General features: G+C 47.5%; 1 protein-coding gene across 4 annotated transcripts in view; it reads right to left on the reverse strand.

Annotated features, from left to right (window-relative positions):
• The window catches only part of Pbx4 (PBX homeobox 4), a 39,921-nt gene extending 27,948 nt beyond the window's left edge, over positions 1-11,973 (reverse strand). For 3 of the 4 annotated variants that reach the window (XM_036166925.1, XM_036166924.1, XM_036166921.1), the window contains exon 1: positions 11,733-11,944. In XM_036166925.1, the coding sequence (XP_036022818.1) occupies positions 11,733-11,896 (164 nt within the window). In that variant the 5' untranslated portion in view covers positions 11,897-11,944. Of the gene's footprint in view, positions 1-11,732 lie in introns of all 4 variants that reach the window. The other variant, XM_036166923.1, reaches the window with a different exon arrangement.
• Between the last annotated feature and the right edge of the window lie 4,056 nt (positions 11,974-16,029).

A 16,029-nucleotide genomic window follows, 5' to 3' on the forward strand; every position in this document is an offset into this window, starting at 1 on the left:
ACACCTGTGATTCCAGCTCCAGAGGATCCAACGCCTTCTGTGGGCTTCAGAGAGCAACTCTCTGCTCCTCCTTCTCCCCCTACAATACACGTGTGGCAGATACACATAGACACAGACAGACACAAAAGTGAAAAATGAAAACAAATTCTTTAAAAATCATTAATGGAGTCCATCATATTTATAAACTAAAAACATCACAGGATTACATTAGCAGATTTGGACTCCAGTCTTTTCATGAAACAATGGACAAAAGTCTCAGACAGAGGATCAGAAAGCATCCTTAACTTGACAAAGTACACCAGGAAACCTTGTCAGGTAACAAAAACTTGGAATAAAAGCTGGGACTGGGGGCTGGAGAGATGGCTCAGTGGTTAAGAGCACTAGCTGTTCTTCCAGATGACCTGGTTCAATTCCCAGCACCCACATGGCAGCTCACAACTGTCTGTAACTCCAGTTCCAGGAGATCTGACACCTTCACACCAATGCACATAAAATAAATTAAAAAAAAAAAAAAAAAAAGCTGGGGCTGTCAGGTAGCTCAGTGGTAAAAGGACATGTTGCCAAGCCTGATGACCTGAGCTCAAGATCCAGAATCCACATTAGGAGGAGAGAACAGACTCCAGAAGCAAAGCAGCTTCTAATCTCCACATGCACGCCCACCCCCCTCAAGATAAATGTTAATTAGTTTAAAAAAGAAGGGCAAAAAATAGTGGGCTCTCCTTCATATAGGGACCCTAGCCTGTAATATATACATGCACACATGAAAATAGGGGTGAGTTAAGTCTAAAACTCTACAAAGGAGACCAGGGTGAGGGGGGATGGGAGGGTGGTACAAGGACCTCTGGACGAGCCAAGAGTCAGGGGAAAGGAAGGTACGAGAGGGAAAGAAACCACAAAGACACACTTTGTTCAAGAATGTCATTAATGTCAAACACATTACATGTTTATGTACAATAAAAATTTAAAAAGGGAGCCGGGCAGTGGTGGCGCACGCCTTTAATCCCAGCACTCAGGAGGCAGAGCCAGGCGGATCTCTGTGAGTTCGAGGCCAGCCTGGGCTACAGAGTGAGTTCCAGGACAGGCGCAAAGCTACACAGGGAAACCCTGTCTCGAAAAACCAAAACCAAACCAAAACAAACCAAAACAAAAAAACAAAAAGGGCCCCCATGAGAAGGGGGGCGTGGGCAGGCAAGGCACCAGAGAGCCCTATGCCCCAGCGCTGACAGGAAGCAGCCCTCATCAGCCTGGAATTTGCAGCTGCCTTCAGTGGTGTCAGCCCATGTGACCCGGGGAGCTCTGTCAAGCAGCTCAGATGGACACAAGAAGTTGCTTTTGCCACAGTGTGAGGTAGAGGCCTGTGTCTCCAGACAACCATCAACCATTCTGTTTCCAGCCACCCCTAGGTTGCCTCCAGTCACCTCTAGGCAATTCCCCGAATGAGCCTCACTCTGACTTCTTAGGCATCTCATCACAATGAGTCTGTCAGTTTGTGCTCATTGGAGGCTCCCTGGCTCCTGGCAACTGAGATTACCTTAAAATGTTAAGGCTTCTGTCGCCTGAGGAGTTCCAAGAAAATGCAGCCAGCACACACTGTCCATGGAGAAGAGCTCAGGACTTTCGACAGATGTTCAGAGGAACTATGACTCAACACCAACCAAGGACCTGGAGACTCCAGACTCCTCAGTACTAAACTGATAACCTTTAGAAACGTTCATCAATGTGTGGGGTGCAGTCAGTACACTAACCTATGGCACACCAGGGGCACTGAGGAAACCAGAAGGTAGAAAAGCCTTCCATGTGCTTGGGTTGCTGCAGTGTTGTGAAAACAGCGAGATTACCAGAAGCAATCTACAGACTTGGTGCCGGCCCATCAAAATTTCAGCACCAGTCTTCAGCAAAATACAAACAGCAATCCTGAACTGTGTGGGCCTGTCTTCCCAGCACTGGGAGGTGGTAGCAAGGAGTTCAAGGTCATCCCCGACTACCTAGACTACCTAGTGAATTGGAGGGCCAGTCTGGGCTACAGGAGACTCCATCTCAAAAACTAACCCTGGGCTGGTGAGACGGCCTCTTCAGTAAAGGAGGCTGTAACAAAGCCTGAGGGTCTGAGTTGATTCCTGGAATTCACATGGAAGAAAGAACTGACTCATCCAAGGTATCTCTTACCTCCATAAGCAAGTCTGCACACACACACACACACACACACACACACACACACACACACACACACAATGAATGAATGAATGAATGTAAAACAGACAAAACAGCTGTAGCCCACTTGCCCTGGAAGGAGAGATCTGCTCTAATCAAGAGGCTCACTTTCCCCATAAGCAGCAGCCTGTCACAGGCAAGGCCTCATTCTGAGGTGTCTGGGGGGGAGAGCCTGTCTTGGAGCTTGTCTGGAGGGTCTAGCTTTGTATGCTGGTGACAGGACAGTCCTCCTCTTCCATTGGCACACACGTTGGGAGGGGACATCAGCAGAAGCAGCCAGTTCAGCCCATTCAGCCCGGGTTATTAGTGGGCCACAGTCAGCTAACACTCACACCCTCCCTCCGTCCTTCTGTTTTTCACAAAGTGTAGCTCTAAGGTGTTTGTTATACAAATTGGTACTCACACATTAAAATCCAGTGGGAACTTAGAATTCATTACACATTTAATTCATTAAAAATATTTTTAGGGGGCTGGGAAGATGGCTCAGAAGTTAAGAGCACTGACTGCTCTTCCAGAGGTTCTGAGTTCAATTCCCAGCAACCACATGGTGGTTCACAACCATCTATAATAAGATCTCGTGCCCTCTTTCGATGTGCAGGGAAACATGCAGGCAGAACATTACATACAAAATAAAGAAATAAATCTTTTTTAAAAATGTTTTTAGAGGCCAGGTGGTGGTGGCGCACGCCTTTAATCCCAGCACTTGGGAGGTAGAGGCAGGCAGATCCTGTGAGTTCAAGGCCAGCCTGGGCTACAGAGTAAGTTCCAGGACAACCAGGGCTGTTGCACAAAAAAGCCCTGTCTCTATTTTATGGGTGTGGGTTTCCCCTGTGTGTGCATGCCTAGTGCCCATGGAGGTCGGTCGGAAGGTGCTAGATTCCTTGGAACTGAAGTTTGGAATGGTTGTGAGTCAACGTGTGGGTGCTAGGGTGCTAGGAACTGAACCCCAGGTCCTCCATAAGAGCAACAAATGCTCTTAACCCGAGCCATCTCTCCAGCCTCCACTTCATTTTTCAGTTTCACCTTCTAGTAAATAATTAGCTTCCTTGATTTTTAGCTGCTATATTATTACATTTTAAACAATTTTTTGAATATAGTAGTTATATGTACTTAACATATCCAGGGATCAGGTTGATTAGGTGGCATTCACTGCAGTACATATCTAGCTGAAATGCAGATGACCTGTATTATACTCTTGACACTACTGTAATATATGTCAAGCAGGTTTCCAATGTCAAAGGAGGACATTAATAACAACTTTCTAATTTATAATACAATTATTTTCTTCTTACAAGTACACAGGTCAGGAATAAATACACAGAGATTTGGATATAGATGTAACAGAGTAGAAATTTTACTAGGTGTGAATCCTAATGACCTGGGCTTGGGTACTGACTGATAGTCACTTTCTTTACAAACCCAGGCATATCATCTGGATTCCATATACCTTAGTTTTCTGCCGTATAAGAATGTTACAGGGAGTGATGTAGAGATATCTTTTTTTTCATTTTCTTAAACTTCTACTATTAAGAAATTTTCTATTCATTTTTCATACCAACCACAGATCCCCCTCTCCTCCCTCCTCCCTTTTCCCCCATTTTAAACAATTTTTACTTAGCGCACTTGTGTGTGTGTACCCGTGTGGAAGTTAGAAGTTCACCTGGGGGAGTGGGTTCTTTCCTTCAGCCAAGTGGGCTCCAGGGATTCAGCCCAGGTCATCAGGCTTGGAAGCAAGTGCCTTTACCTGCTGAGCCCGCTCACCAATCCCCAGTCCCTTTCTTTAAACATACTTGACAGTATGATAAAGATGAGAGGCTTCATGTGGGGCACGAGAAGTTCTTGATGGACAATTGAGCAAAACTGACCTTGGAGCTATGGGAGAGACAGAGGAACACCGAGAGACTGGCTGGGTCACAAAGAATGCAAAAGCCTGGTCCAGTCAGCTGATCAGGAGAGATGGAGTTGACTCCACCTTCTGGGCTGACAAGTCATCTGGCTGCAGTCTCTGTTCACTGGCATCCAAGGGGCAGATGCTCAATGACCTTCACCCATCTTCCCATGTACTCTAGATCTGTCTTTATGTGTGTGTGGGGGGGGGGGGCAGGTGCACACAGAGGCCAGAAGACATCACAGGGTCCTTTGAAGACAGAGGTGCTTTAAGAACGGCCCAGCATGGATGCTGGGAACCAAACTGGTGACCTCTACAACAGCAGCAAGAGCTCTTAACCACTGAACCATCTCTCCAGCCTCTCCTATGTACTTTAAAGATATATGATGTGTACCAATGTTTTGCCTGCATGTATGTGCACCATGTGCATGCCTGATGCCTTGTGAGGTCAGAAAAGGATATTGAGTTCCCTGAGACTGATGTACAGATGGTTGTGAGCCACCATGTGGATACTGGGAATCAAACCTTGGTCCTCTGCAAGAGTAGCAACAGTTCTAAAGCACTGAGCCAACCATCCAGCCTCACTCCCATGTACTTTAAAACATATCTCAATTATTTATAGTATTCAGTAGCAAATGATACTTTCACAGTTGTTGTATCCAGTGCTGTTTAGAGAATTGTTAGGAAAGAGGTACATGCTCTGTTAAAATGGATCAAATTTCCTTTCTCTTTTGTGTAAGGGGATTAAGATTATGTAGATAGGTTTTCCTGGAATTCCATATGTAGCTAAGGATGACCTTGAACTCCTGATCCTCTGGCCCCAGCCTCCAGAATGTTAAGGTTACAGGCATGTACCTCCTCATCCTCTCCTCCCTCTGTGTGTGTGTGTGTGTGTGTGTGTGTGTGTGTGTGTGTGTGTGTGTGTTGTTTCTTGAGACAAGAAGAAGCGTGTGGCCCAAGTTATCCCGGAACTCCCTCTGCATTCCAGGCTGACCTCATACAGTGATCCCCTTCAATACAATTCCCTTCTACTACTTTTGTTGTGTATGTGTGTGCACATGTGTGCAAGTGTACAAAGGCACATGAGTGGAGGTCAGAAGACAACATTTTGTTTTCTTCTTCCACTGTGTTGGTCCCAAGGATTGAACTCAGGTCATCAGCTTGGCAGCAGGCAGCTGATATACTGTGCTATTTTGTCAGCCCCTCAATAAATTTTCAGTTTAAGGTGGGTTGAATCTGTGGATGCAGACCCCCACAACAGGAGGGCTGGCTATACTGTGAGGGAAAGACCCAGCCATGCTGTGTTTCCTCTGGAGTGGAAATACCTAAGAACTGCAGCCTTCTCAGGACTTAGGTGATCTTCAGAACCCTAAAGCCCAAAGAACGAAGGGAAACCAGAAGCTTCCAAAGTCTCAAAAGCTCCAGACAAAAGTGTAAGGATGCCAATTTTCACAAGTATTTTAATAGGTAAAGAGTAATACTCCCTCCCCAATATTATTATTATTATTATTTTTAAAGATTTATTTATTTATTATGTATACATAAGAGGGCGCCAGATCTTATTACAGATGGTTGTGAGCCACCATGTGGTTGCTGGGAATTGAACTCAGGACCTCTGGAAGAGCAGTCAGTGCTCTTAACCTCTGAGCCATCTCTCAAGCCATATTTTTTGTTTTTTTATATATCCTGGCCTTGAACTACTTTTTCCTGTTCCAGTCTTCATGTCCAGCTCACTAATTAAGAACTGGAAACATGGGTTGGGGATTTAGCTCAGTGGTAGAGTGCTTGCCTAGCAAGCCCAAGGCCCTGGGTTCGGTCCTCAGCTCAAAAAAAACAAAAAACAAAAAACAACAACAACAACAAAAAAAGCACAACAAAAACCACACAAACAAACAAAAAAAAATTGGAAACATGAACCCGGGGAGATGGTGGCGCATGCCTTTCATTTCAGTACTCAGGAGATAGAGGCAGGCGGATCTCTGTGAGTTCAAGGCCAGCCTGGTCAACAGAGTGAATTCCAAGATAGCCAGAGCTACACAGAGAAACCTTGTCTAGAAAACTAATCAATCAATCAAACAAAAAAAAATTGACAATATGCTATGACAAAGAACTAATACAGTTTAAGATTTTTATATGAAGAGGTAGGAGACCAAATGTGGTGGCGCACACCTTTTTTTTTAAAATTATTTTATGTGTTTTAATTTTACACATCAGCCATAGGTTCCCTGTCCTCCCCACTCCTGCCCCCGCCCTCACCTTCCCCCAGCCCCTCCACTCCACTCCCATGTCCTCCAGGGCCAAGACCCCCTGGGGACTCATTTAAACCTGGTGGATTCAGTACAGGCAGGTCCAGTCCCCTCCTTCCAGACTGAGCAAAGTGTCCCTGTGTAAGCCCAAGGTTCCAAACAGCCAGCTCATGCACTAAGGACAGGTCCTGGTCCCACAGACTGGGTGCCTCCCAAACAGTTCAAGCTATTCAATTGTCTCACTTACCCAGAGGGCTGGGGGCTCCACAGCTGTTGGTTCATAATTTATGTGCTTCCATTCGATTGGCTATTTGTCCCTGTGCTTTTTGCAATCTTGGATTCAACAATTCACACTCTTACAGTCCCTCCTCTTTCTCGACAGTTGGACACCTGGAGCTCCACCTGGGGCCTAGCTGAGGATCTCTGCATCCACTTCCATCAGTTATTGGATGAGAGTTCCAAAACAACTGTTAGGGTGTTTAGTCATCTGATCACCAGACTAGGTCAGATCAGGCTTTCTCTCGACCATTGCCAGCAGTCTATGGAGGATAGATCATTGTGGATTTCTGGGGACCTCTCGAGCACTCTGCCTATTCCTGTTCTCATGTGGTCTTCATTTATCATGGTCTGTTATTCCTCATTCTCCCTTTCTATTCTTGATCCAGCTGGGATCTCCTGCTGGTGGTGCACACCTTTGATCTGGCATGCAGAGGCAGGACAATCTCTGTGAGTTCAAGTCTAGCCTGATTTACATAGGCAATTCTAGATCAGTGTCATATAGTGGATCCTGTCTCATTAAAAAAAAAAAAAAAAAAAAAGATTAAGAGCACTTGCTGCTCTTCCAGAGGATCCAGATTCTGTTCCTAACACTCACATGGTAGCTCACATTCATGTGTAACTCTGGTTCCATGGAATCCAATGCCCTCTTCTAATTCTGCAGGCACCAGACATGTAAGTGGTACACATACATACATGCAGACAAAACACATACACATAGAATAAAAATAAATAAGTCTTCAAAAAACAACAGTGTGGTGGTGGCACATGCCTTTAATCCCAGCACTCAGGAGGCAGAGCCAAGGCAGATCTCTGTGAGTTCGAGGCCAGCCTGGTCTACAGAGCGAGATCTAGGGCAGGCTCCAAAACTACACAGAGAAACTCTGTTTTGAAAAACCAAAACCAACTAAACAAACAAATACCACAACAACAACAGGACAAAAGAAGTCAGGAGGTGGTGGTGAGGTGGCTTAGTGGGTAAAGGCCCTCAACACCAAGCCTGATGACCTGAGTTTGACCCCTAGAAGACACAAGATAGAAGGAAAGAGCTGACTTCTGTAAATTATACTCTGACCTCCATAAGTGTCCTGTGCATGAGCCACAGGCATGCATGCATGCATACACAAAATAAAAATGTAATAGAAATTAACTTCTTAGCCTTCAAACAGACAAGTGCTTTTATTCTTTTAGAGCATTGGCCACCTGGGCAGACTGGAACCTTCAAGATTCCAGCCTTGGGGCTATCCTGGGCCCTAGATGCCTTAAGGCCACATCTGAGCAGAGCTCAGCTCTTCAGTAGCTCCCTTTCCAGAACAGGACACAGGCAGGACACAGACACATCAAAATGTTCCTTTAGTGGTGACAGTTCTTAGGTCTCATCTCTTCTCTCCCCGAAGCCTAATCCTTCTAGACCTGTGGTTCTCAACCTTCCTGATGCTGCGACCCTTTACTACATACAGTTCCTCATGTTGTGGTGACCTCCAACCAAAAAATTATTTTCATTGGTACTGCATAACTATAATTCTGATACTGAAATATCTGATATGTAGGATATCTGATAGTTGACCCTTGTAAAAGGGGTCTAGACTCTCTAATGATAATTAGATACCATGACATTTTACTGAGTGCCAGGTACCAGGCACTAGGAGAATTCAAAGTACAACAAAGTGGAGACTAACCACAGGGACTCATAGGAAAGCTGATCCCAGCCTGGCTCCAAGTTCCTCCATAGAGCAGCTTCTATTCCATACACACTAGACATTCTCAAAACTCAGGAGAGCACTGGGGCTGCCACTGATTCCCTAGTACCTGAGGCGCTCAGAGTGCAGGACAAAGGAAAGGCAGGTGCTGTGAGGGGAAAGATGTTGGCCATACAGACGTGCGGGAAAACCTAGGTCAGGGGAGGGGAATTATAGTTGGTGAGATGGCTGGGGGTGGGGTAAAAGCGCTTGCCCTCCAGAAGCCTGATGATCTGAGTTCACTCCTCAGAACCCATGACAGAAGGTTCTACAGTGCTATCCTCTGATCATCACTCACATCAGTGTGTGTGTACACGCACCCCCCCACATACCCTAAAAAGATACAATTGAAAAGTGGAAGCAAAGTGCTGGCTAACTTTCCAGAGAGAGGTTATAGCCCAAGAGTCAGCATTCCACACAAAGCTAGGGAAATGTCTGTATTTGCCTAGCAGGAGAACAAAGCCCTGAGCTCAGTAAAAGTGGGGTTGGTTGGCTGGTTGGTTTGCAGGCAGGGTCTCAGGTATTTCAGATTGGCCTCAATATATAACCAAGGTGAGGGCTGGAGAGATGGCTTAGTCGTTAAAGGCTAGGCTCACAACCAAAAATATAACCAAGGTGAGCATCACCACAGGCACGAGCTTCAGGCACTTCTGAAGCCCAAACACAGAGTCCCTTTCGTGTGTATTGGAGCACAGTGCTCTATCACCTGGCTGCACTCCCAGCCTTAAGGTAGCTTTTGTTCTTGTTAGTAAACTGATCTCACTGCAGGGCTAGAGTACACACTGTCAGACCCTAGGGAACCACCCTTACCTCAAAACAGATGGTTTCAGTAAACATTCATGCTCCAAAAGACATCCAGCGCTTTCCTATTTTTGAATCATCCCGGCAGGTGTTAATGCAATAAACTGCCTTGTAAAGTAGATTTCCACAATGCTGGCTGCTGACACTGGTGTGGGGACAAGGAACGGGTGGTCTTAAAACTGCTTTGACTGCCAGATATGGTGGTGCACGCCTTTAATCCCAGCACTTGGGAGGCAGAGGCAGAGGCAGGCAGATCTCTGTGAGTTCCAGGCTGGCCTGGTCTCCAGAGTAGAAAGTGGAATGGTGGCTGGGCTCTGTGGTGAAGGGCACTGACTGCTCTTGCAGAGAACCTGGGTTCCATTCCCAGCACCCACATGGTACCTCACAACTGTAACTGCAGTTCCAGGGGACCCAATGCCCTCTTCTGCCTTCTATGGGTGCCAGGCATGTATTTGGTACACATACATTCATGCAGGCAAAATACTACACACAAATTAAAAAATAAATCTTTAGTATCTCTGAGTTCTGGTCTATACAGTGAGTTCCAGGACAGCCAGGGCTACACAGAGAAACCACGTCTCGAAAAACAAACAAAAACTTTATAAAAGAGAGAAAGGAAAAAGAAACTGGAATACAATCCCAAATCCTTACTGAGAGTTGCAAACTCTGTGGAACTGTGTGAGTAGGCTTCAGGTTTTCTCCAAACTTGACTCTCCAAGGCTTCTGCCTATTTGGCTAGGAACATCGTTTCCCTGGCTCCTTGGAGTCTCTGGAAGTACTGTCCCTTTTCCATCTAGCTTTCCACAGCATGCCAGTCCTTTCCTTATAGCTTAGCCACAATATATAGATGTGTACAGTTCTCCTCTCCCTTTCTCTACCCCAGACTCCCAAGCTCATGAAGCAAGGACTACTTCAGCACCCGGAACAGCACCCTCACATAGTAAGTATCTAGTATTTGTCAAGTTCATTTTAAAAATGGGTCCTGGGGCTGGCAAGATGGTCAGTGGTCAAGAGCATTTGTGAACCCTGGGTTTGGGTTCCTGCACCCACATGGTGACTCACAACCATCTGTAACTCCAGTTCCAAGGATCCTTAACACAAATTTGATCTCATGAACCACATAGTGGAAGGAAAGACCTGACTGTCCCATGTCTTCCATGCACATGCCTCCATTCCACAAACAAAATGAAAAAAAAAAAAAGAGCATGCCAAAGGAAGCCAGCTGATACTCACCTCAAACCACACATACACTGTGCGATTATTCATTTGTGCACATACACACAAAACCACATCCAAACATACACCTAGACACACATACATGAAAGAAAAAAAATTTAAATGGGTTATTGATTGCTGGGGCTGGGGCTCAGTTGGTAGAATGCTTGCCTAGCATGCATAAAACCCTGTGTTCAATCCCAAGCATTACCTAAACTATTTGTGGTGGTGCATGCATGTTATCCTAGCATTTGGCTATATACTGAGCTATTTGGTGATTTTCAGGCTAACCTGGGAAACATGAGATCCTATCCCAAACAAGCAAGCAAGCAAGCAAACAAACAACAAAAACGAAAAAGAGTCCTTGGGGTGTGGTCAATGGGTGGCACATGCCTCTCACTCTGGAGGTAAGACAGGATGATCAAGAGTTCAAGGTTATCTTTTATTCTATAGAGAGTTTGAGGCCAGCCTTAACTCATGTTGGAGATATCACATGGGGGTTAAGTGCACTTGTTACTCTTTCAGAGATCTTGAGTCTCCAACACACATGTCAGGGGCACACACACATACACATATTAAAAAACAAAACCAAAAACGTTAAAAAGAAGGATGCCAGCCAGGCATGGTGGCACACACCTTTATTTGTTGTTGTTGTTTCTTTCAGTTGGTTTTTGTTTTTTGAAACAGGATTTCTTTGTGTAGCTTTGGAGCCTTTCCTGGAACTCACTCTGTAGATCAGGCTGGCCTCGAACCCACAGTGACTTGCCAGGCTCTGCCTCCCGAGTGCTGGGATTAAAGGCATGCGCCACCACGAGCCACCTTTAAATCCGCACTCCGGAGGCAAAGGAAAGAGAATCTCTGAGTTCGAGGCCAACCTGGTCTACAGAGCGAGTTCTAGGACAGCCTGGGCTACAGGGCGAGTTCTAGGACAGCCTGGGCTACATACACAGAGAAAGCCTGAGAAAGGGAGGAGGAGGAAGAAGGGGAGGAGGAGGAGGGCGAAGAGGAAAAGGGGGAGGAGGAGGAGGAGGATGGTACCCTCGGGTACACACAGCTCCCCGTATCCGTTTCTGAAAGTTCTCAACGGATCCTTCATCAAATCACCCTAGTTCAGCTCCTGAGTCGCTTCTCTTCAACTGTGATGTGTGCCTTGCAAACTTGCGGTCCTCGCCCCGGCCAATAACAGATAACTAGATCACTTACCCTTCCAAAGTCTCGTGTTCCCAGGGCTGAGCCCTCACCCCCTTTCCTCACGAAGCCATCCTTCACGCCCTCTGGCCAGAGCCCGCCCCGCCTGTCCATCACTCCAAGCTCTGCCACACCTGTCCCCATCCTCACCCCGCCTCCGCCTGTTACCTCCCTGCCTGGGCGCCGCACCTGGCCTGAGCCTCGTCCAGGCTCTGGTCGGTGATGGCCATGATCTGCTGCAGGACGTCGCTCGTGTCACGGCCCAGTGGAGCTGCGGGCGCCCGGCGGCGCGGGGCGGACTGCGGCGGCACGGGACGCAGCGGGGCAGCCATGGGCGAAGGGCCGGGCAGCGCGGAGGGACAGGTCCTGCCCAGAGTTCTCGCGCGTGCGCAGCAGCCAACCGCCGCAGACCCAGCGCCACGCCCCCTCACGCCCACTAGCCAATCGCCGCTGCGTACCGCCCACGGGAACGCCTTACAGGCGCCTTTCACCAATCGGCGGGGTGCACCGCTCTCTCCCGCCTCCCGCGCCCTAAACAGTCTTTTCAACGGATGCTGAGGAACCGGTTGAGAGTTGTCTAGGAAACAGGGGCTCCCTTCTGCATCCTCCCCCCAGGGCACACCCCCGCGGGCGCTGTCACCAACCCCACGCACTGTTCCGCTTTCCCAGCAACTGGTTAGAAACTAGCCTTCTCAACTGCCACCGAGACTTAGTAACGACGGCATTTGCTTCAGTCGGGTGCACTTTATGGCGGCAGTCCCCATCAGAGGCTCACACTCCTTGGGTGTTCCAGTGCTTCTGCCTTCTCTCTGGTCCCCGGGTCAGCTCAGGTTCCCACTTCTTCACAGGGCCCAGGTTCTTTGCAGCCCTCCCCAACCCACCCCAGCCCCCAATCTCTGAGTTTCGTTCTTCAGAGGCCTGCATCCTCACCACCTCCACTTTCTCAGAACTTTTCAAAAATTTGTGGGTGAACATGGTGGCACATGCCTTTAATCCCAGCTTTAGAGAAGAAACATATCTCTGTGATTTCGAGGCCAGCCTGGTCTACAAGTGAGTTTCAGTACAGTCTGGGCTATGAACAGAGACCTTGTCTAAAAAATAAATAACTTGAGACAGAGTCTCATGTAGCCCAGCCTGGCCTCAAATTTGTTATGTAATGAAAACTGACTGAATTTGCTAGAGGAGCATGAATCAAGCTTCTGGTTTTCTGCTTCCACCTCCTAAGTGCTGGAATGCCTGATGTGCGCCACAGGGTCCTATTTGTGTGGTGATAGGAATGAAATGCAGGGCTTCATGAACAGCAGGCAACCACTGTTCCAACTGAACTACACCTGTTTCCTAGTTTTTCAACTTGTTGAGACAGCGTCTCATCTAGCCCAAGCTGATATCAAATGTACTAGTAGCTGAAATGCCCTGGAGCTCCTGCTGCTCCCTTCCATGTCCTGCATCACCTCAGCTACTTCCTCAGAACTCGGCTCTCCCAGTTTCCCACTCCCCAGTCCTGCCTCTTCCTCAGGGCCTCCCATACCTGAGTCCCAGGCTCCTCAAAATTCTGGCTCCTTTTTTCAGTCCTTCCCACCAGTCCTGAGGGCCCTCCATACCTTTCTCAGAACTCTTCAGATCTCAGAGCCTCAATGTCCCTGTCATGTGACTTTTTCTGGGGGGAGCCACCCCTGATAAGAGGGTAGCCTGACCAAAGAAACAATTTCCTTCACGTCCAGTTTTGTGAACCAGGGACTTTATTGAGGTTACAGGAGCATGGGCAGCTACAGCACTGAAGTGTGTTACTCACACTCATTGTGAGGAGAGGGGTCCCATGTCTCCTTTCTACAAGAGCACATTAGTGGTCCAGTCCTGTGAGGGTCTCTGTGAACACAGCTGCTGAGTCAGCATGGCAGAGGCCATATCCAACCTAGAGGGATAGCTATACAACTATTCCCCACAATCCTGGGCCCCTGTGGGGTCCCTTACTGTGCTCCTTAGACATAGTCCCTTCCAGCTGGTCCCCAGAACTGTTTCCTCTATTCCCCTTATATCTGGCTGAGGGGCCAGATGAAATGTGTAGATATGTGTAGACGGCTGGAAGGAAGCTAGGGCCGAGCACTTTTCTCCACTAAGTCAGCTCTGTAAATTGTTTTAGCAAAATCCAGTTTAGGACTGACCTCAACCTATCTGTTCTTTTAAAAATTCTGTCGTGTGTGTATGTTGGCGCAGATGTGCACGTGTGGAGGTCAGAAAACAACTCTCAGGACTTGGTGCTTTCCTACTGTATGGGCCCAGGGATTGAACTCATGTTACAGGCTTGGCAGAAAGCACCTTTACCTGCTTATCTTAGGCCTGTTCATTCCTTCCAACCCCAGCATTCCAGGTCTAGCAAAAGCTAGTATGTATCTAAAAAAGGGAATGCCTACTCTTGGGCATACCCCAAGTGAGACAGAACTCTCATGGCATGACAACAGACTCCTCAAAAGAACGAAAAAGGGACAGAAATCTCTCTGCAAAGTCACAGGACCTCCCAGAATCTGTTTGATCTGAGACAGAATTCAGATGAAGGCTCAGTGAGGCAGGGCTGGAAAGCCCATCATCTTTGTTCTGTTAAGCAGCTGGTGGGGGATTGTGAGACCTGAGGGCACCCAGCAAGAAATGCAAAGGACGAGGGAAACCGTCTGGTGAAGGAAACCATAGGCTTGGCCCCAGCAACAGGAAGTAACAGAACCTTTGAAGGGGGCGAGAGTGGTGGCCCTGTACAAAGTGTCAGCCAGTGGCACTGCACTGCACAGGCCTGATTTGGTGGGAAGCAAAAGCACTGTAAATTCCAATGGCCTAAAAAGACAAAAACCTGATGTCACCCAGCAGAGAAGAGGTCAAGCTGGGCTGGGGGAGGGGAAGGATAAGCAGTTAAAGTGTGAAGACTAGAGTTCAGAACTGCAAAAATCCACATAAATGCAGGGGTGGAGTGACAGAATTCCAGCCTTGAAGGACAGTGACAAAGGACTCCCCAGGACAGCTTCCCAGTGAGACAGTCTGGGTTGGACTGAAAGGCCCTGCTTCACTGAGCTTCCTGACACAAACCTCCACATGCACACAAAGGTACAAGAACACCCACATTTGTGCAAACATATGCATACAGCTAGGCACTCTCTAATCCCAGCTCTCAGAAGGCAGAGGCAGGTGGATCTATAAGATCGAAGCCAGCCTTGTCTACAGATCGAGTTCCAGGACAGCCAGGACTACATTGAGAGACCCTGTCTCAAACAAACAAACAAACAAACAAACAAACAAAAAGAAACAAAAAATATAACACTTATAAAGTGGAAGAAGGAAAGAAAAAAAAAAGCTGAAAAGTCCCTCAACACAACCTGGACAATGATGATGAAGGACAGACCTAAGTACAGGAGAGAGAGCTGACCTCTGGAGGCCATCAGGGGGTCCCAGAGGATTTGACTGGCTGCCTCAATATCCAAAGTGACACAGGTCTAGCAGGCCTGGAACTCCATGGAAGTGGGGACAGGGTCCTTCATGGACACCTGGCAGTTCCTGGGTTATCACCTTGAGAGACTCTGGCTGTAGGTGCACACTGCCCACATTGGATCAAGAACCACCCTGCCCCTCAGCTCAGTCTGTGTCCTCACGGAGGCAGGGATGAGCATTTTCCCTTTGGAAATGGTTTCTGTGACAGAGCTCTGTGGTGGAGAACTGCCTAGTGTGTGCAAGGTCCCAGCAGGGGAAACAGAGAACATTTACTGTAGAGACAGAGACGTTCTCAGTTCTTTGGAAATGGATGCTTTAATGCCTGAAGAATTTGGCCTCAGATAAGGCAGAGGTTCAAATTCCTGCTGTTGCTCCTCATGTGATCCAAAGTGAGACTATAACTCTGACTACTCTGGTGAGATGGGGCAGGGAACCATGCTCACGGTCCACACTGACTGCCAGGGGCTTCTCTGGGCAAAGACAGGGCTCATCTCAGGCCTGGCATATCTGGGGCCTTGGGAGACTAAGGAGTAGAAAGTCCAGGTAAGCTTGTGACTTAATTCCAGGCTCCATGGGACATGGAAGCCCCTTCCTCAGGGAGTTGTCTGTCTCTCTTGGCATGTCTGTGTCATTTCCAAGCTGTGTAGTCAGACACTGGCTCCATCTCCACATGCTGTCTCAGGCTTGTCATCCCAGCACCAGGAAGCAGAGGCAGGAAGACAGCTGAGAGCTGAGCTACACAGTGGATTCTAGGATGGCCTGAGCTATGTTGTGAGATCTTGTGTCTCAAAATAATAATAATAATAATAATAATAATAATAATAATAATAATAATAATAACAACAACAACAACAATACTGGGGGGTGACAGGTTGAAGGAAAAGGCTTACAAAAACCAGAACTCGGGCAGTAGTGGCGCACGCCTTTAATCCCAGCACTTGGGAGGCAGAGGAAGGTGAATCTTTGTGAGTTCGAGGCCAGCCTGGGCTACAGA

The sequence above is a fragment of the Onychomys torridus genome, chromosome 17, assembly GCF_903995425.1.
Source record: "Onychomys torridus chromosome 17, mOncTor1.1, whole genome shotgun sequence".
NCBI lineage: Eukaryota > Metazoa > Chordata > Mammalia > Rodentia > Cricetidae > Onychomys > Onychomys torridus.